Source organism: Eumetopias jubatus, unplaced genomic scaffold (genome assembly GCF_037043125.1).
Source record: "Eumetopias jubatus isolate StellerSeaLion01/CBP00866 unplaced genomic scaffold, mEumJub1_p1.0 scaffold_14, whole genome shotgun sequence".
NCBI lineage: Eukaryota > Metazoa > Chordata > Mammalia > Carnivora > Otariidae > Eumetopias > Eumetopias jubatus.
In genome coordinates this window covers 19,008,232-19,028,789 of record NW_028274820.1, presented here as the reverse complement: position 1 = coordinate 19,028,789, position 20,558 = coordinate 19,008,232, and the positions used below count along the sequence as shown (strand labels likewise).

Below are 20,558 nucleotides of genomic sequence, written 5' to 3'. Positions count from 1 at the left end.
TGCTTGTATCTAACATTAAAGGTCTTTTAGCAACTGAAAAGTCACAGTACTATAAGAAAATACATAAAAAGAATCAAAAGATGGTACTGTTAATTCTAAAGATGGCAAATATGATAAAAATGAATATAAAAACATTTTTTCTGGACAGAGCTCTAACTTACCTACAAAAGTTAAAGATACAGTTTCAGACCAAAAAAAATAACTATAATTTATATATAGCTTAATAAAAAACTTGAATAAGATTTAGACAGAAAGAAGCAATTTGGGAAAGACAAAAAAATGTACAGGTACAGACCAAATTTGGAGAGTTAGAGGGGGCAGGAAGTTCAGAAAATTTAGTTGTACAATTAGGTGAATTATAGTTCAATAAAGCTATTAAAAAAATAACAGGTCTGACGTATGGTACTGAGAAAGTTGGAAAATCGGTGGAGATATAAAAAAGAAACTGCATCATAAGGGTTTAGGATTTCAGAGGCGAATTGTATGGTCATGGGAGTAGATGGCTCAGGTAGACTTCAGATGAAGATCATAACTGGAGTTACTAGAGTCAAAGAAGAGTGAGGACAGAATGATGGATGGATTACTATGGGTACTAAAGCCAGAAACTATGATGTAAAGACTTTCACTCTAAAGATGACTGAGCCAGGTCTGTCTTTAGTGAAGGATGCTGACAGATACATGTAATAAGTAAGAAGGACAAGGGGAAACGGCTTGAGTTAATCCTTTTAATGCACACTTTCATTGCCATTCTCTGGATATGCCCTGCAAACCTCCACCTCGTGCCTCTGTCATATTCTTCCTTCTGTCTATAATTCCCTACTTTCATCTTAGCCTACCCAAATCCTACCTATTCTTTAAAATCTTTATCAATTGCATTCATCCTTAAAGATTTATTTCAAAGCTGTCCACAGCCTACTTCTTTAAGCCTATCTCCTTTCTTAAGCATTGAACACTTCATAAAGCAATCCAATTGCATATAATTTCTCTGTCCTGTGAATACTTACTGTTGATTTATTTTGGCATTTATGTAATCAGTATTTTATTAGGTCATTTTGTATAGTTATATTTCCTTTAACCATGACGTAAACTTTTGAAAACAAGTACCATCTCACCCTCTTTGTATTTCTGCCATAACCAACATAGTATCTCTCACAGGAGACGTTCCAATGGCTTACTAAGAAAATCAGAGCTGCTTAGTTATCAATCCCTCATTGTCTTATCTACATTCTTTATCTTCAAACAATATCGGCATTAAGTTATTCTATGCCTACTAACAATATGAAGAGAAAACTTAATTTAAAAAACCTACAGGGCGCCTGGGTGGCTCAGTAGGTTAAGCATCTGCCTTTGGCTTGGGTCATGATTACAGGGTCCTGGGATCAAGTCCCGCATCAGGGTCCCTGCTCAGCAGGGAGTCGGCTTCTCCCTCTCCCTCTGCCACTCCCTCCCCACCACTGCTTGTGCTCTCTCTCTCTCAAATAAATAAATAAAATCTTTAAAAAAAATAAAAACTTTCATTATTTCCTTTATGGAGTCAATTTTCAAAAACCAATTCTATATAAAATAGCAATGAACAATAGAAAAGTAGAATTTTTTTAAAAATACCATTTAGTACAGTAACAAAACAATATTTAAAGATAAATTTAACAAAACCAAAATCAAAATATGGCTAAAATTAAAGAAGACCTACATACATGTAGAGATAACATATTCGTGAGTTAGAAGATTCAATATTGTTAAGATGTCAATTCTTCCCAAACTCACCTATGGATGCAGCACATTTATAGTCAAAATCCTAACCAGCTTTTCCAGATGTCCATCGACAAATGAATGGATAAAGAAGATGTGGTGTGTGTGTGTGTGTGTGTGTGTGTGTGTGTGTGTGTGTGTATAATGGAATATTACTCAGCCATCAAAAAAATGAAATCTTGCTATTTGCAACAACATAGGTGGAACTAGAGAGTATTATGTTAAGCGAAATAAGTCAATCAGAGAAAGACAATTATCAAATGATTTCACTCATACGTGGAATTTAAGAAACAAAACAAGAGCATAGGGGAAGGGAGGGAAAAATAAAACAAGACAAAATCAGAGAGGGAGACAAACCATAAGAGACTCTTAATCATAGGAAACAAACTGAGGGTTGCTGGAGGGGGTGGAAGGATGGGGTAACTGGGTGATGGACATTAAGGAGGGCACATGATGTAATGAGCACTGGGTGTTATATAAGACTGATGAATCACTGAACTCTACCTCTGAAACTAATAATATACTATATGTTACTATTTGAATTTAAATTTAAAAAACTAAAAAATAAAAAATAAATTTTAAAAAGAAAGTTCATCAAGATGAGTATCAGCCAGAGCTATGAGATTAGCCTTGAACAAAACTGACTTTATTCTAAGAAGAAATTGAATTATCCTGCTTTTCACTGTAATATGGGTCTGCAATTCTAAAACTACCTTTTTGTACTCTAGGAGACAAAAATATCGCCAATATTCTCAATAAAGAGAATGGGAAAAAAATAAAAATTACAACACCTCCTACACTACAAAAAATAGAAAATATTGTGTAAGAAGAAATTTCCAGTATATTAAAAACACAAATGATACTAGAAAAAAAATCCTAACCAGCTTTTTAGAAATTAGGAAACTGATTCTAAAATTCATAAGTAATTACAAAGGTACTAAAATAGTATCCTTTTTCAGCCAAAGATCATTTGGCTGAAAGAAGACCTACTAAAAAGCTACAGTAATCAAGATAGTGTACTATTAATATAAAGGCAAAAGACTAGATCAACTGAAGAGAGTAAAGAGTCCAGAAACAATCACACATATTTAGCCAATTAAATATTATGAAGGCAACAAAAAAATTCAACAAGGAAAGAAAAGTTGTTTTCAAGAAATGGTGCTAGCAATCCACAAAGAAAATTTGATAATTTGGACTTCATCAAAATTTACAATTTTTCTATTTCAAAAGACACCACTTAAAAATGAAAAGTCAGGGGCGCCTGGGTGGCTCAATCCTTAAGCATCTGCCTTTGGCTCAGGTCATGATCCCAGGGTCCTGGGATTGAGCCCTGCATCGGGCTCCCTGCTCCTCAGGAAGCCTGCTTCTTCCTCTCCCACTCCCCCTGCTTGTGTTCCCTCTCTCGCTGTGTCTCTGCCAAATAAATAAATAAAATCTTAAAAAAAAAAAAAAAAGTCAAGCAATAGACTGGGAGAAAGATTTACAAATCATTTACTGGGAGAAAACATTTACAAATTATATATTGTAGCATAATATATTAAAAAAACTCCTAACTGGGTATTTATCCAAAAAAAACAAAAACACTAATTCAAAAAGATATATGCACCCCATGTTCACTGGAGCATAATCTGCAATAGCCAGGATATGGAAGCAACCCTAAGTGTCCACTGATAGATGAATAAAGAAGACATGGTGTATACATACATACATACATACACATACACACACACACACACACACACACCACGAATATTATGCAGCCATAAAAAGGAATGAGATCATGACATTTGCAACAATTTGGATAGACCCAGAGGGTATTATGCTAAGTGAAATAAGTCCAACAGAGAAAGACAAATATCATATGATTTCAATTATGTGTGGAATCTAAAAAACAGAACAAACATAAAAATCAGAAACAGACCCATAAATACAGAGAACACACCGATGGTCAGCAGACAGGAGAGGGGTGAGTAAAGGGGAGTGGGAGGTACAGCCTTCCAGTTATGGAATGACTAAGTCACAGGGATGAAAGGTACAGCATAGAGAATACAGTCAGTGGTACTGTAATAGTGTTATATAGTGACAGATGGTAGCTACACTTGTGGTGAGCACAGCATAATGTACAGAGTTGTTGAATCACTATGTTGTATACCTGAAACTAATGTAACATTGTGTGTCAATTATTCTTCAATAAAAAAAAAAACAGAATAAGATAACCCAATTTTAAAACACCTAAAAGATATGAATAGACTGAGTTAAGATATACTAATGACTAATAAGCACATGAAACGATGCTCAATATCATTAGCCGTTTACGAAACATAAGCTAAAATCCTGATGAGATACCACTGTACACCCACTAGAAGGCCCATAATCAAAAAAGAGAACACAAGTGTTGGTAAGGATGTGTGGACAATGGAACCCTCCTACATTGCTGATGGGAATATAAAATAGTATAGGGACTTTGGAAAATATGGCAGTTCCTTAAAAAATTAAACAAACTTACTATACAACCCAGCAATTCCATTTTTAGAAATTACCTAAGAGAAATGAAAGCACAGGTCCATGCAAATACATGTAAGCAAATGTTCATAGCAGCATTAGTCATAAAAGCCAAAACTAGAAACAATCCAAATATCCATCAACTGGTGAATGGATGAACAAAATGTGTTACAACCATAAAATAGAACAGAATTCATTAATTTAAAAAAAAAAAGAACTCCTAAAGACATTCTGCAACGTGGATGTACCTCAAAGGCATTATGCAAAGTGAACAAAGCCAGACACAAAAGACTATATCTTGTACAATTCTATTTATATGAAATGACCAGAAAAAGCAAATCAATAGAGAAAATAGATTAGCAACTGCCTAGAACTGGGAGTGAGAATAGGTACGTCATGACGTCTGGAATAGACTGAAGGTTAAAATCTTGCCTTTTGCAACATGGATGGAGCTAGAGAGGATAATGTTAAGCAAAATAAGGCAGTCAGAGAAAGACAAATACCATATGCTCTCACTCATGTGAAATCTAAGAAACAAAACAGATGAACAAAGGTGGGGGGGGAGAGAGAAAGACAAACCAAGAAACAGACTCTAAACTATAGAGAACAAACTGATGGTTACCAGAGGGGAGGGAGATGGGGGAAGGGGGAAATAGCTGATGGGGATTAAAGAGTACACTTAACATGATGAAGGAAAAAAAAAAATGAAATAATTAAAAAAAAAAATTCATGGGTTGAAATCCTAACCCCCAATGTGATGATATTAGGAAGTGGGGACTTTGGGTGGTGATTAGGTCATGAAAGTGAACAACTCATGAATGGGATTAGTGCCCTTATAAAAGAGACCTGAGAAATCTCTCCTGCCCTGTCTGCCATTTGAGGATACAACAAGAAAATGACTATCTAATCATGATGAGCACTGAGTAATATATAGAATTGTTGAATCACTATGTTGTACACCTGAAACTAATGGAACACTATATGTTAAGTATACTGGAATTAAAAACTTAATTTAAAAAATAAAAAAAGAAAAGACAATGATTATCTGCAACCCAAAAGAGGGCCCTCACTAGGACATGACCAGGTTGGCACCCTAATTCAGCCTTCCCCAGCCTCCAGAACTGTGAGAAAGAAATTTCTCTTTATAAGCCACCCAATATGAGATCCTCTTTTATAGCAGCCCAAATGAAATAAGACAATGGCCAACAGACCTGAGGGATCTTTCTGTGGTGATGGAGATGTTCTCAAACTGGACTATGGTATGACTGGCACACTCTATAAATTAGCAAAGACATTAAAGTAGTTATTTTAATAATATTCTGTATGTCCAAAAGGTTAAGTAGATAATGGAAAGTAAGAAAAGACCCAAATCGAATTTCTACAGATGAAACAAAAATGTCTTAAATGAAAAATACACTGAATAAGATTAGGGGCAGATTAAACAGTACAGAAAAAAATGAGAAGTGAACTTGAAAACAAAGCAATAAAAATTATCCAAAACAGAACACACAGGGAAAAGAGGACTGTGGAAAAAAAATGAACAGAGAATCCAGTGATCTGTGAGACATCCTTAAGATGCCTGGTACATGTGTAATTGCAGTCCCAGAAGGAAAGGGGAGGAACAGAAAAAATATTTGGAAAAAATAAAGGTCATAAAATCACTAATCTAATCAAAAACTGAATTTCCCTAATTCACTGCACAAGCACTCCTATTAGAACAAGTTATAAGTTTGGGTTCCTTACGTTTGGTCACAGCATAAATGTTAGGTTTCTTCCTGTTCTCTATTGAACAAATAATTTTGAATCTTAATAAGTTAGTAAATTATTATACACTGTAATAATAAGAATGAAAATAATTCACTTGAATGGTTCAGATTTGTATTCTTTTAAACTGTGTATCTTGGGGTGCCTGGGTGGCTCAGTCAGTTAAGCATCCAACTCTTGATTTCGGCCCAGGTCATAACCTGAGGATTGTGAGATCAAGCTCCCCCCATCCGGCTGGGCTCCGTGCTGGGTGTGGAATCTGCTTAAGATTCTCTCTCTCCTGGGGCGACTGGGTGGCTCAGTCGGTTAAGCGTCTGCCTTCAGCTCAGGTCATGATCCCAGGGCCCTGGGATCAAGCCCCATGTCTGGCTCCCTGCTCAGTGGAGAGCCTGCTTCTCCCTCTCCCTCTGCCTGCCCCTCTGCCTACTTGTGCTATCTCTCTGTCAAATAAATAAATAAAATCTTAAAAAAAAAAAAAAAAGATTCTCTCTCTCCCTCTCTCCCTTCCTCTCAAAACAAAACAAAAAAAACAAGAAAACCCCTGCATATCTTATTTTAAAGCTCCTTAGTATTTTTCCCCTTTCATCTCATATCCCCTTATTTCCTCAGAATTCATTCTCTTGATTTTGTCCACTTATAAGAACAAAATAAATAATAAAGTATAAAGAAATGAAAAGTGAGAACCTACCTGAAGTCTTGTGAGTTGTGCAGTCCTGGCTACTATTTTATTGTATGGTTCCACGATTTTTGCTTTCATCCTAAAGGAAAAGAAAGAGGAGTGACAGTAAAATCATCTTCAAAATATCAATAGTTAAATTTCTTTCCATTCCACTTATTTACAAAATGAACAAAAGTACCTATCAACAGCTCCCTGTAAAGCTCCAATTCTTGTCTGCATCATCTGAAGAACACCTAGGAAAACATAATAGTTTCCATTACTTTACAAATTTACAAGGATTCCAATTGGGGGAAAAATTGTATTAAAAGAAAAAATCATACATGTACACGTATCCATATATAGAAAAATTTCAATTTTTTCTGCCACCATCATAACTTAACCAGTATCTTTTACCTGCACTATTTTTAAAGCCTCTAAGTAGTCTCCCCCTCCAATTCTTGTTCCACTAAACAAGTCTGACAAATGGAGAGTGACTGAATAAGGAGCATAGGGTTTTCCAGTTTGGGTGATGAAAAAGTTCTGGAACTACATAGGAATAGTTGCACAACACTGTAAATGTAAGTAATGGTACTAAATTATAGTATGTATGAAATTATGTATAGTATGTATGAAATTATAGTTCATGTGTATTGTACTATAGTCACAAAAGAAGAAGCCTGAGTACTCTTTAAAGGTGCACATTGTAGCACAATATTCCCTGCTAAAACCCTTCCACAGTCTCCCCTTTGCTTCCATGTCAAAACTGAAGTCCACAGCTTGGTCTTCAAGGCCCTGCACCATCTGGAAATGGTATACTTTCTCTCCAACACTCAACTGCACCCCCAAGTTCCTACTAGATAAACCCCCATTATTCATCAAGCCTTGGCTTAACAGAAACAATTACTAAAAGATCCCCCAACTGATTTAGATTTTCTTGTTATCTTCTTCTACAGCATACATTTCCTTCATGGCACTAATCACATTAGGTAATTACATATCCGCTTGTGTATCTGTTTAATTTTTTACTCTCTCACTAAACTGTAAATTCCTGGAGGTTAGGGAAAGTGTATTTTTCGTTCACTATTGTATGACCTGAGCTTAACTCAGGCTACTTCCAATGGCAATATTTGTTAAATTAATTATATGCTACGTAAGTAATACACATGGAGAGCAAGGACAGTATCGTCTTTACTCTCTACATACACAACATGATGGTTAACTTCTTACAAAACTTTAAAAATATTTTCAGGAAGATGGATTTTAAATTTTACTATTTTATATACCTGAAAATAAGCTTTTCAATATTACAGTTTTAATTATTTTGAACTCCACTCTTTAAACTCAGTTTTTACATTTAACTGGCATAGTTGTAGTTTTAAAACATAACATTCTAAATAAACTTAGGTATAGAATTCTGTCATATATTAGATGAAGTAATAGTAGAATAAACATTATCAGATACAATTATGCCTTTAGTATGGCTCAGTCCAACAGAATCCTCTTGGGACCAGAGAATTCCCATTTTTCTGCTGGTTTTATGGTTCCCTGACCTTAAAGCTCCAGGAATGAACTGCCCTGACTTATCATCATGACCCTACATCTTATTCTCCCCACAACCCACTCTCAAATAGACTTTCATATACACTCCACCAAAATAGATCTCATCAAGGTCACCAGAAATCCCCCAAGGTGCCAAATTCCATTGTCAGTTCTATCTTGCTCAATTCTCTGAAATTCACAACACAGTTAAACCACTCCCTCCCTAAGACATTTTCCCCCACTCTGGGCTTCCAAGTTAAGACACTCCCTGGGGTTCTTCCTATTGTATTAGTGGCTCCTCCTCTGCTAGAGTCCTACATGCTGGAGTACTCCAAGATTTTATCCTCGGTTTCACTTTTCCATCTACAATGTCTCTTAGGGATTTCACCCAATTCCAGTGTTTTAAACACTATCTGTTCAATAAAATACCAATTTTATACTCCACAAATATGTACATATATCTACATAGATTTTCTTTGTCTGCCTACCTATGTACACACACACACACCCACACACACACCTCTAATTTAAGACACCCAAGGTAAGTTCTGTCCCACCCCTGCCCCATCAAAATTATAATTCTCTCCATTCTAACCTATCTCAGTTACCCATACCATCATCTATCCCATTTTTCAGGTTAAAAACTTAGGAATCACACTTGGTGACATTTTTCCCTCAGCTCTTTCATCTCCCATCAACAAACCCTATCAGCTCTGCCCCCATTTTATCCCACCCACTTTCCTCTCTCACATCTACCACTGCACCATCAATTCTACTCTTCTAGTATCTTCTAAATTGGTACCCCTGATTCTACTTACTTTCCTATACAGCCATCAGAGAAAACTTTTTAGAGCATTAGTCTTATACTTCATACCCCTAATAAAAACCCTCCAATGGTTTACCACTGTATTTAGAATGAAAAAATCAAAATTCTTTCCCAAGAACCTCATCTACAATTCTCTCCCTCATTCATTAAATTCCTCTCATACTGGTCTTTTTTCTGTCCCTCATACATCCCAAGGTAATTCCTACCTTCCCATTTATTGGTCTCTCAGTTTACAACACTCTTCTCCCACTTTTCATGTGGTGGCTGTTTCTCATCATTCAGTTCTCAGCTCAAATGTCATCTTCTCAAAAAGGCCTTCCCTGACCATCCTAGCTAGCTAGTAAGGGACTCCCCTTCCTCCACCCAATAATCCATTTTATTTTCTTTGTGGGATTTAAAAATATCTGAAGTTTCCCATTTGTGTATTTTCTTTGTCTGCTTCCCTGCATTAGAACATAATTTCCATAAGAAAAGTGACTCTAGGGGCGCCTGAGCGGCTCTGTCGTTAAGCGTCTGCCTTCTGCTCAGGTCATGATCCCACCCTGGGATCGAGCCCCTGCATCAGGCTCCCTGCTCAGCAGGAAGCCTGCTTCTCCCTCTCCCACTCCCCCTGCTTGTGTTCCTGCTCTCGCTATCTCTCTGTCAAATAAATAAATAAAATCTTAAAAAAAAAAAGTGACTCTATTGTTCATAGGTGCCTGGTACCTAACAAGGTCTCAGATACTGTTTAACTGAACAAATGAATGAAGGAATGAGGATATCTCTTTTCAATGAAATAGGGTTAATTAAATATACCTCTAAATCCCATAAGAAAAGGGACTCTGTTATAGCTGTCTGGAACCTAGCAAATTCTTAACTAATATTTAAATGAATAAATGACTAGGGGGCAACTTTTAATAAAATAGGTTCAATAAACGTACTACCAAACTACTTACGTAGCAAAAAAAAAAAATTCAATATTTGGGGGGGAAAAAGCAGATGAAGTAGAAGGTGGGATAATATTTGTTTTCAAATACAGATCACACTTATTTTTCAGCATCTCAAATTTCTAGTAAGTGCTCAGAAATACACATCATGCCAAAATGAATGCTAATTCATGCTTTGACCTTTTATGTTCAAATAAGCCAGAGAAGATGCTTAGATTATCACAAAAACTCAGAGAAGGCAGTCTTTGTACCTCATATACTCATCCAATGGATAGTCATTCTAACTCAGTCTAACCATATATTTTAAATGTTATAATCACTCAAAAGTATTTTGGGGAAAAACAAGCACATTATAGACCTAAATGCATATAAGAAAACCACAATCAGAACTATTTCTGTTATGATTCATCTACTCCTAAATACACTCAGAATCAATGTACTACTAGCCATTTTTATGGGTTTTACAAATGAAAAAATCACTTGTTTTTAAAAAAAAATCACCATTAAAACAAGATATTTACTTGCTTCCAGAAACACATAAAATATTATGAGATTAAAAATAATTAATTTCCAATAGGAAGTGGTCAGTACTCAGTTTTCCCAAGAACATAGTCTGATATCCACCCTAAATATTCAAATAACAAACTATTATTCCCTGAAATACTAAGTTCTTCATCAGGATGTCTGAGAAACAGTATACATGCTGAGAATAAGTTAATACCTTTGAGTGCATAAGAAATACTGGGGGAAGCATTAAAGCATATTGCATCCTAGAAAGCAATATCCTTCCTCAAGAATTTGATCAACACAGGGAATACCACTTAGTTTTATTTTAATGTGTAAGGATTAATAACAGTAATCACAACACAAGTGATAATGTAAAACATATGAACATTCCATATTGATAAGACATAGTTTAATCAAGAGAATGAAAAATTCATGGATTTAGCCAATCAAAAATATAAGACTCATAAAAATAAAAATCCAATGTATTATTCTTTTTTTTTTTTTTTTTAGGACTTTATTTGGGGAGAGAGAGGGAGCGCTCAGGCACATGCACGCAAATGAGAGGAGAGGGAGAACAAGAATCTCAAGCAGACTCTGCACTGAGCACGGAGCCCGACTAGGGGCTCCATCTCACAATCCTGAGATCATGACCTGAGCTGAATCAACAGTCAGATGCTGAACCAACTGAGCCTCCCAGGCACCCCCAATGTATTATTATTCTATTATACTTTCATCGAAAAAAGTTTCAAAAGCCAAAAATAAGGAAAGTATTCAAGCCGACTTCCACTATTACTCAGGTGGTACTGATGTTTTTATTAATTAACAATTTTCTGTTAATTTTATAGAGGCACTAAATATGTGCCAAGAATTGTTCTAACCATTTTTCTAATTCACTTAGCCCTCAAAATAATACCATATAGATACATTTTAATACTCCTCCTTTATACATAAAAGGGAGGCACAAGGAGAAGGAAAGATGGCGGAGGAGTAGGGGACCCTATTTCAACTGGTCCCCAGAATTGAGCTGGATATCTACCAGACCACTCTGAGACCCACGAAACCAGCCTGAGATGTAAAAAGATCTGGATCTCTACAAACAGAATATTGCAGGTGGTTGGTTTCGAGGTACAAGGGGGGAGCCCTGATTCCGCGGGCAGATATCGGAGGATAAACGGCAGCGGGAGGGTGCCTGGCCGTGGGGATCCTACACCACCGGTGAGAGACAGCCTCGCGCGCTGGGGACAGGGCACAGACTCGCAGACCGGTAGCGGCAGGGAAAGGACTTTGGGGCAGACTCCCTGGACTGAACCCGAGCGGCGAGGCCGCAAGTGTGAACTGGGGGCAGCTGACGGTTTTAGAAGCACAAAGGGCAGAGACGTGCTCCGACCTGGAGGCAGGACTGGGGGCGCTACCGAGGGGCGCACAACCCAGGACGCTGCAGTTTATAGCAGCACCGACAGAAATGGAGAGAGTGTGGCCTGGAGAGCTCACTGAAGAACAGACTTAGGTCTCTCTTCTCTGAGGCAAAGGGTTGGAAACGGTCTCTTCTGCTCTGACCCGTGGAAGAGACACGGAAAGCCACCAGGGAAAAATGCCAGAGAACAAAAGCCCCCAAAACTGATTCCCACTGAGCCCATCCCCTGCCACAGTGGGGCAGGGCAACTCCACCCAAACAGGGTTGCCTGAGCAACAGTGTGGCAGGCCCCTCCCACAGAAGACAGGCTGGGAAAACAAGAGGCCAGCAACCCTAAGGTCCCAAGAAAACAGGTGCATCTTGCTTGGGTTCTGGTCAATAATTTGGACTCTGTATATTCTCTCAAACACCCATCAACAGAATGACTAGGAGGAGGAACCCCCAAAATAGAAAAGACTCAGAGATTATGACTTATGCTGCAGATTTACAAATGGATGCAGATATAACCAAGATGTCGGAGATGGAATTCAGGCTAGCAATTGTGAAGACAATGGCTAGAATGGAGAAATCAATTAATAGCAACACAGAGTCTCTAAGGGCAGAAATGAAAGCTGAATTGGCAGAACTTAAAAATGCTATCAATGAGATCCAATCCAACCTAGATAATCTAACAGCTAGGGTAAGTGAGGCAGAGAACAAATAAGTGACCTGGAAGACAATATAATAGATAAAAAGGGAAAAGAGGAGGCCAGGGAAAAACAACTCGGAATCCATGAAAATAGAATCAGAGAATTAAGTGACATCATGAAGCATTCCAATGTCAGAATAATTGGAATCCTGGAGGGAGTAGAGAGAGAGAGAGAGAGGACTAGAAAATGTATTTGAGCAAATCGTAGCTGAGAACTTCCCTAATCTGGGGAATGAAACAAACATTCGCGTCCTAGAGACAGAGAGGACCCCTCCCAAGATCAAGGAAACAGGCCAACACCCCGACATGTAACAGTAAAACTTGCAAATCTTAGAACCAAGGAAACCATCTTAAGGGCAGTTAGGGGGAAGAGATTCCTTACATACAGAAGGAGGAACATCAGAATAACGTCAGACCTATCCACAGAGACCTGGCAAGCCTGGAAGGCCTGGCAAGACATATTCAGGGTACTAAATGAGAAGAACCTGCAGCCAAGAATACTTTATCTGGCAAGGCTGTCATTCAGAATGGATGGAGAGATGCAGAGCTTCCACGACTGGCAGATACTGAAAGAATATGTGACCACCAAGCCAGCCCTGCAAGAAATATTAAGGGAGGTTCTATAAAAGGAGAAAGACCCCAAGAGTCATATACAACAGAAATTTACAGGGACAATCTATAAGAACAACATCTTCACAGGCAACATGATGACAATTAATTCATATCTTTCAATAATCACTCTCAACGTGAATGGCCTAAATGCTTCCATAAAATGGCACAGGGTTGCAGACTGGAGAAAAAGACAGGACCCATCCATATGCTGCCTACAAGAGACTCATTTTGAACCTAAAGATACAACCAGACTGAAAGTGAAGGGATGGAGATCCATCTTCCATGCCAGCGAAGCTCAAAAGCAAGCTGGGGTACCAATTCCTATATCAGACAAATTAAATTTTAAACTAAAGTCTGTAATTAGAGACACAGAAGGACACTCTATCATTCTTAAAGGGTCTATCCAACAAGAAGATTTAACAATTGTAAATATCTATGCCAACATGGGAGCAGCCATCTACATAAGCCAACTGTTAACCAAAATAAAGAGTCATATTGATAAGAATACATTAATTGTAGGAGACCTCAATACTCCACTCTCAGCAATGGACAGATCATCTAAGCAGAAAATCAACAAGGAAACAAGAGCTTTGAATGATACACTGGACCAGATGGACCTCATAGATATATACAGAACATTCCACACTAACACAACAGAATACTCATTCGTCTAGAGTGCACATGGAACTGTCTCCAGAATAGACCACATACTAGGTCACAAATCAGGTCTCAACCGATACCAAAAGATTGAGATTATTCCCTGCATATTCTCAGACCACAATGCTTTAAAACTGGAACTCAATCACAAGAAAAAATTTGGCAGAAATTCAAACATTTGGAAGCTAAAGCCCACTCTGCTCAAGAATGTTCAGGTCAACCAGGAAATCAAAGAAGAACTTAAACAATTAATGGAGATCAATGAGAATGAAAACACATCAGTCCAAAACCTATGGGATACTGCAAAGGCAGTCCTACAGGGGAAATACATAGTCATCCAAGCCTCACTCAAAAAAATAGAAATATCCCGAATTCACCAACTAACTCTACACCTTAAAGAACTAGAGAAAAGGGCACCTGGGTGGCTCAGATGGTTAAGCGTCTGCCTCCGGCTCAGGTCATGATCCCAGGGTCCTGGGATTGAGTCCCGCATCGGGCTCCCTGCTCAGCGGGGAGCCTGCTTCTCCCTCTGCTTTTTTCTCTCTCTCTCTCTCTGTCTCTCATGAATAAATAAATAAAATCTTTAAAAAAAAAAAACTAGAGAAAAAAGCAACAAACAATGCCTAAGCCACACATTGGAAGAGAAATAATTAAAATTAGAGCAGAAATCAATGAATTAGAAACCAGAAACACAGATCAGATCAATGAAACTAGAAGTTGGTTCTTTGAAAGAATAAGATCGATAAACCACTGGCCAGACTTATTCAAAAGAAAAGAGAAAGGACCCAAATAAATAAAATTATGAATGAAAGGGGAGAGATCACGACTAACACCAAGGAAATAGAAACAACTATTAGAAATTATTATCAACTATATGCCAATAAACTGAGCAATCTGGATGAAATGGAGGCCTTCCTGGAAACCTATAAGCTGCCAAGACTGAAACAGGAAGAAATTGACAACCTGAATAGACCAATAACCAGTAACGAGACTGAAGCAGTGATCAAAAACCTCCCAAAAAACAAGAGTCCAGGGCCCGATGGATTCCCTGGGGAATTCTACCAAACATTCAAAGAAGAAATAATACCTATTCTACTGAAGCTGTTTCAAAAAATAGAAAAAGGAAAACTTTCAAACTCATTCTATGAGGTTAGCATTACCTTAATCCCCAAACCAGGCAAAGACCCCATCAAAAAGGATAATTTCAGACCGATATCTGTGATGAATACGGATTCCAAAATCCTCAACAAAATCCTAGCTAATAGGATCCAACAATACATTAAAAGGATTATCCACCACGACCAAGTTCGGGTTTATCCCCAGGATGCAAGGGTGGTTCAACATTCGCAAATCAATCAATGTGATAGAACACATTAATAAGAGAGAGAAGAACCATATGGTCCTCTCGATGCAGAAACAAGCATTTGACAAAAAACAACATCCTTTCCTGATTAAAACTCTTCCGAGTATAGGGATAGAGGGAACATTCCTCAAGTTCATAAAATCCATCTATGAAAAACCCCAGCGAATATCATCCTCAATGGGGAAAAGCTGAGAGCCTTTCCCTTAAGATCAGGAACACGTCAAGAATGCCCACTCCCGCCGCTCTTGTTCAACATAGTACTAGAAGTCCTAACAACAGCAATCAGACAACAAAAAGAAATCAAAGGTATTCAAATTGGCAAAGAAGAAGTCAAACTCTCTCTTTTCGCAGATGACATGATACTTTATGTGGAAAACCCAAAAGGCTCCACCCCCAAATTACTAGAACTCATACAGCAATTCAGTAATGTGGCAGGATACAAAATCAATGCACAGAAATCAGTTGCTTTCTCATACACTAACAACACAACTGTAGAAAGAGAAATTAGAGAAATGATTCCATTTACAATAGCACCAAAAACCGTAAGATACTCGTAATAAACCTAACCAAAGAGGTAAAGGATCCATACTCTAGGAACTACAGAACACTCATGAAAGAAATTGAAGAAGACACAAAAAGATGGAAAAACATTCCATGCTCATGGATCGGAAGAATAAACGTTGTTAAAATGTCTATGCTACCCAGAGCAATCCATACCTTCAATGCCATCCCAATCAAAATTCCAATGACATTCTTCAAAGTGCTGGAACAAACAATCCTAAAATTTGTATGGAATCAGAAAAGACCCCAAATCGCCAAGGAAATGTTGAAAAAGAAAAACAAAGCTGGGGGCATCACGTAGCCCGAATTCAAGCTATATTACAAAGCTGTGATCACCCAAACAGCATGGTACTGGCACAAAAACAGACATACAGACCAATGGAACAGAATAGAGAACCCAGATATGGACCCTCAACTCTATGGTCAAATAATCTTTGACAAAGCAGGAAAAAACATGCAATGGAAAAAGGACAGTCTCTTCAATAAATGGTGCTGGGAAAATTGGACAGCCACATGCAGAAGAATGAAACTTGACCATTCTCTAACACCATTCACAAAGATAAACTCAAAGTGGATGAAAGACCTCAATGTGAGACAGGAATCCATCAAAATCCTAGAGAAGAACATAGGCAGTAACCTCTTTGACATGACCCACAGCAACTTCTTTCAAGATACATCTCCAAAAGCTAGTGAAACAAAAGCAAAAATGAACTTTTGGGACTTCATCAAGATAAAAAGCTTCTGCACAGCAAAGGAAACAGTCAACAACACAAGGAGGCAACCCACAGAATGGGAGAAGGTATTTGCAAATGACACTACAGATAAAGGGCTGGTATCCAAGATCTATAAAGAACTTCTCAAACCCAAAAAACAAATAATCAAGTCAAAAAGTGGGCAGAAGATATGAAAAGACACTTCTCTGAAGAAGACAAATGGCTAACAGACACATGAAAAAATATTCATCATCATTAGCCATTACGGAAATTCAAATCAAAACCACACTGAGATACCACCTTACACCAGTTAGAATGGCAAAAAATGGACAGGGAAAAAAACAACAAACGTTGGAGAGGTTGTAAAAAAGGGGAACTCTCTTCCACTGTTGGTGGGAATGCAAGTTGGTACAGCCACTTTGGAAAACAGTGTGGAAGTTCCTCAAAAATTTAAAAATAGAGCTACCCTATGACCCAGCAATTGCACTACTGGGTATTTACCCCAAAGACACGGATGTAGTGAAAAGAAGGGCCATATGCACCCCAATGTTCATAGCAGCAATGTCCACAATAGCCAAACTGTGGAAAGAGCCGAGATGCCCTTCAACAGATGAATGGATAAAGAAGATGTGGTCCATATATACAGTGGAATATTACTCAGCCATCAGAAAGGATGAATACCCAACTTTCGCATCAACATGGATGGGACTGGAGGAGATTATGCTAAGTGAAATAAGTCAAGCAGAGAAAGTCAATTATATGGTTTCACTTATTTGCGGAACATAAGGAACAGCATGGAGGACATTAGGAGAAGGAAGGGAAAAGTGAAGGGGGGGAATTGGAGGGGGAGACGAACCATGAGAGACGATGGACTCTGAGAAACAAACTGAGGGTTCTAGAGGGGAGGGGAGAGGGGGGATGGGTTAGCCCGGTGATGGGTATTAAGGAGGGCACGTACTGCACGGAGCACTGGGTGTTATACGAAAACAATGGATCGTGGATCACACCACATCAAAAACTAATGATGTATTGTATGGTGACTAACATAACATAATAAACTTTAAAAAACAAAAAAAAGGGAGGCACAAAAAGGTTAATAACTTGTCCATAGTCACATATCTATTAGGTGGCAAAGCAAGGATTTGAACCCAAATAGTTTAGCTCAGAGGTCAATAAAGTTTTATTAAAGTTTTGTTGGGACACGGCCACGATCATTTAAATATTATCTGGTTGCTTTCACTCTGCAACAGCAGAGTGAGTTTAGTAGTTGAACAGAAATGGTATGGCCTGCAAAGTCTAAAATATTTACTATGTGATCCTTAACAGTAAAAGTTTGCCAATCCCTGGTCTAGCTCAATCTAATTTATAGTACTTAATAGAAACATACCTTCCAAAGACTCAATCCCAGTTGCTTGTGCTAGTAAATCTTCATGTCTTGCAACAACCTGAAAATTAAGAATTTGCTGTATTAGGTATTTTTCTTTGTAACCACAGGTAGAATAAAGGTCTCTCTCCATATAAGAGGGTGCAAACACCAACACAGAAGAAAAAAATACAGGTGATAAAGGTTTACTTGAGATGAGTTATTAGCAGAAACACAAACATGCTTATAGTTGAACGTAGAGCCAAAGAAGACACAGCCTTTTCACCAGCCCCTTGCTTTCCTAATGGGAAGTGCAGGTTAGAGTTGTGCCAAAACTGAAAACAGAAAATAAAAAAACAAAAACAAAAAAACCCCAAACCAGCTAATTTTTGCCATGCTATTATATGCTTTCCCTGTAAAAATGTTTTTAAACATTAGATTCTCTTAGTTCTTGAACTTAATTCAGCATATTCTAATCTGAAAAGATAAAGCAGAGTCAGTACCCACCTATTCCTCAACATCTCTCTGCTTTCAGTTTCCCAGGGTCACGGTAAATCCTCTTCCCTGAGCAAGACTGGTTTTTTTTTAATGAAAATTAGGGCAGTGTGAATGATCACATCACAAACCCTAAAAGTTTAAGAGTTAAAGACCACATGCAAGAGATTCCTAGAAATATCAAGAAATCATACAAATTTTTAGAATAATGCAAGAATCCTTATCATTTTGTACCTTTTCAGTTCCAATGAATAAGAAGTTTCCTATCTAGGCTGGAAACTGAAGCTCCTAGTCAGCAAGGATTCATTCACTGGAACCCCTACATCCTCCACTTTGTCCTGTTTCAGATATCACTGTTATTCTATCAAGTCCCTTTCTAGCACATCCATCTAAAATAACCATTACTTTTGGTCTCCTACGTCTGTTAAGATGGCCAGAACATGTCTGAATTCTCCCCAGTCCACTGATATGGTCATCGATGTGTCCATCCTAACAAGACTAATTTTAATTCTCTAGTCTTCTTTTTCCTGTGTGAAGAATACTTTGGAAATGCTGAAACTCCTAAAACTAGACTTTCATAAACTCTCTCGCAGCCAGCTGGATGAATTTCCAAGAGATCTGAAGACAGCAAAGAAAGGAAAGCTATTTCCCTATTACTCTTTCAGCTAGTAATGAGCAAGGTCCAGAGACCTGAGAATTTAGAGATGGTTGGAAAAGCTGTATCAATCATTCTAGAATTTAGTTATTGGATACCCCGTGGCGGAATTTTAGCAGTGGCATGGGAGATAATGGCTGGAACTTCCAGGCCTCTGCACTGCATCTATGAAGGTAGATCCTTCAACTCAGTACACTGGCTTACTTCAGAAGCATCCAGTTCTCTGTATTAAACATCTTCCTGCTTTAAATACCTAGAGTGGTTTCTGTTTCCTGTCCTAAGCCCCAACTAATACATAATTCATCACATCTTTTGTTATTTTAGTCATCTCAATGATATTTAAAAAAGAAAATTATGGGTTTGGTTAGCATTATCCCAATTTTGCTTCTGCAGAAAAACAATTATAGCAGGTTCAGATCTCATACAAGGCTTCTACTTCATATCCCGGACTACTATAAGTGTAATATGTCCCCTGTAAGAGATGTTAAATAAATTTTTAGTTTTTATTGATTCCTGCAAAGAAGGTACTGCATGCAAGGAATAAAGAAAATACCAACCATACTACTCAGCCATAAAAAAAGAATGAAATCTTGCCATTTGTAACGACATGGATGGTATTAGTATTATGCTAAGCAAATTAAGTCAGAGAAAGACAAACACCTTATGATTTCACTCATATATAGAATTTAAAAAACAAAACAGATGAACATGGGGGGGGGAACAAAAGAGAGAGGCAAACCAGGAAACAGACTCTTAACTATAGAGAACAAACTGAGGGTTGCTGGAGGGGAGGTGGGCGGGGGATGGGCTAGATAGGTGATGGGGATTAAGGAGTAGACTTGTGATGAGCACTGGGTGTTGTCTATGAGTGATGAATCACTAAATTCTACACCTGAAACTAATACTACATTGTATGTTAACTGGAATTTAAATGAAAACTTGAAAAAAAGAAAGAAAATACCAACCATAAAAAAGAATTTCAGGTGGCTATTACAAAAAGCCACCCCTTAGAACCCTAGGCACAGTTAAGCATTCTCCTCTGCTTTTATGAACGTTTTGTACTATTACTTGCCTGTCATTATTTCTCTCTCTATCTGCCACTGGTCTGAGTCCTTGGAGAGCTGGGAAATATGTTCATTTTTCTATCCCCACAGCCTAATGTGAATCCTGACAATTAAAATATATAATTATATAATTAAAATATATAATATATAATCAAAGTTAAAGTGACCTTAGAAGTCATCCCAGTCCTAAGCTAGTCTTTCAACTGATAAAGTATAACACAAAAAATTTAAGTGAATATGTCTCCTGTTATACTAGATCTAAGTTTCCTGGTAAACAGTCTATATATTCATGCATTTGTTCATTCATTTAAATATTTATTAAGTGCCTACTCAACAAAAGCCAACACTAGGAAGTATACTATAAAACTCCCTATAAAATTACAGAATTGTAGAAAAGGAAGGAACATTCAAGATCTTCCACTATAATCTCTCCCTCCTTATTCACTCCAACCCATTTAGTAGATTTCCCTTTTTAAAAGCAAAACTCAAAGACATTAAGTGA

The 20,558-nt window shown here is 37.7% G+C and overlaps 1 protein-coding gene across 1 annotated transcript in view; it reads right to left on the bottom strand.

Annotated features, from left to right (window-relative positions):
* Nucleotides 1-20,558, bottom strand: part of COG5 (component of oligomeric golgi complex 5) — a 310,052-nt gene that overhangs the window by 283,578 nt on the left and 5,916 nt on the right. Inside the window, exons 3-5 of the mRNA XM_088018413.1 lie at nucleotides 17,867-17,924; nucleotides 6,873-6,927; nucleotides 6,704-6,773 (exon numbers count right to left, since the gene is read on the bottom strand). Coding sequence (XP_087874539.1) covers nucleotides 6,704-6,773; nucleotides 6,873-6,927; nucleotides 17,867-17,924 — 183 coding nt within the window. The remainder of the gene's footprint in view (nucleotides 1-6,703; nucleotides 6,774-6,872; nucleotides 6,928-17,866; nucleotides 17,925-20,558) is intronic.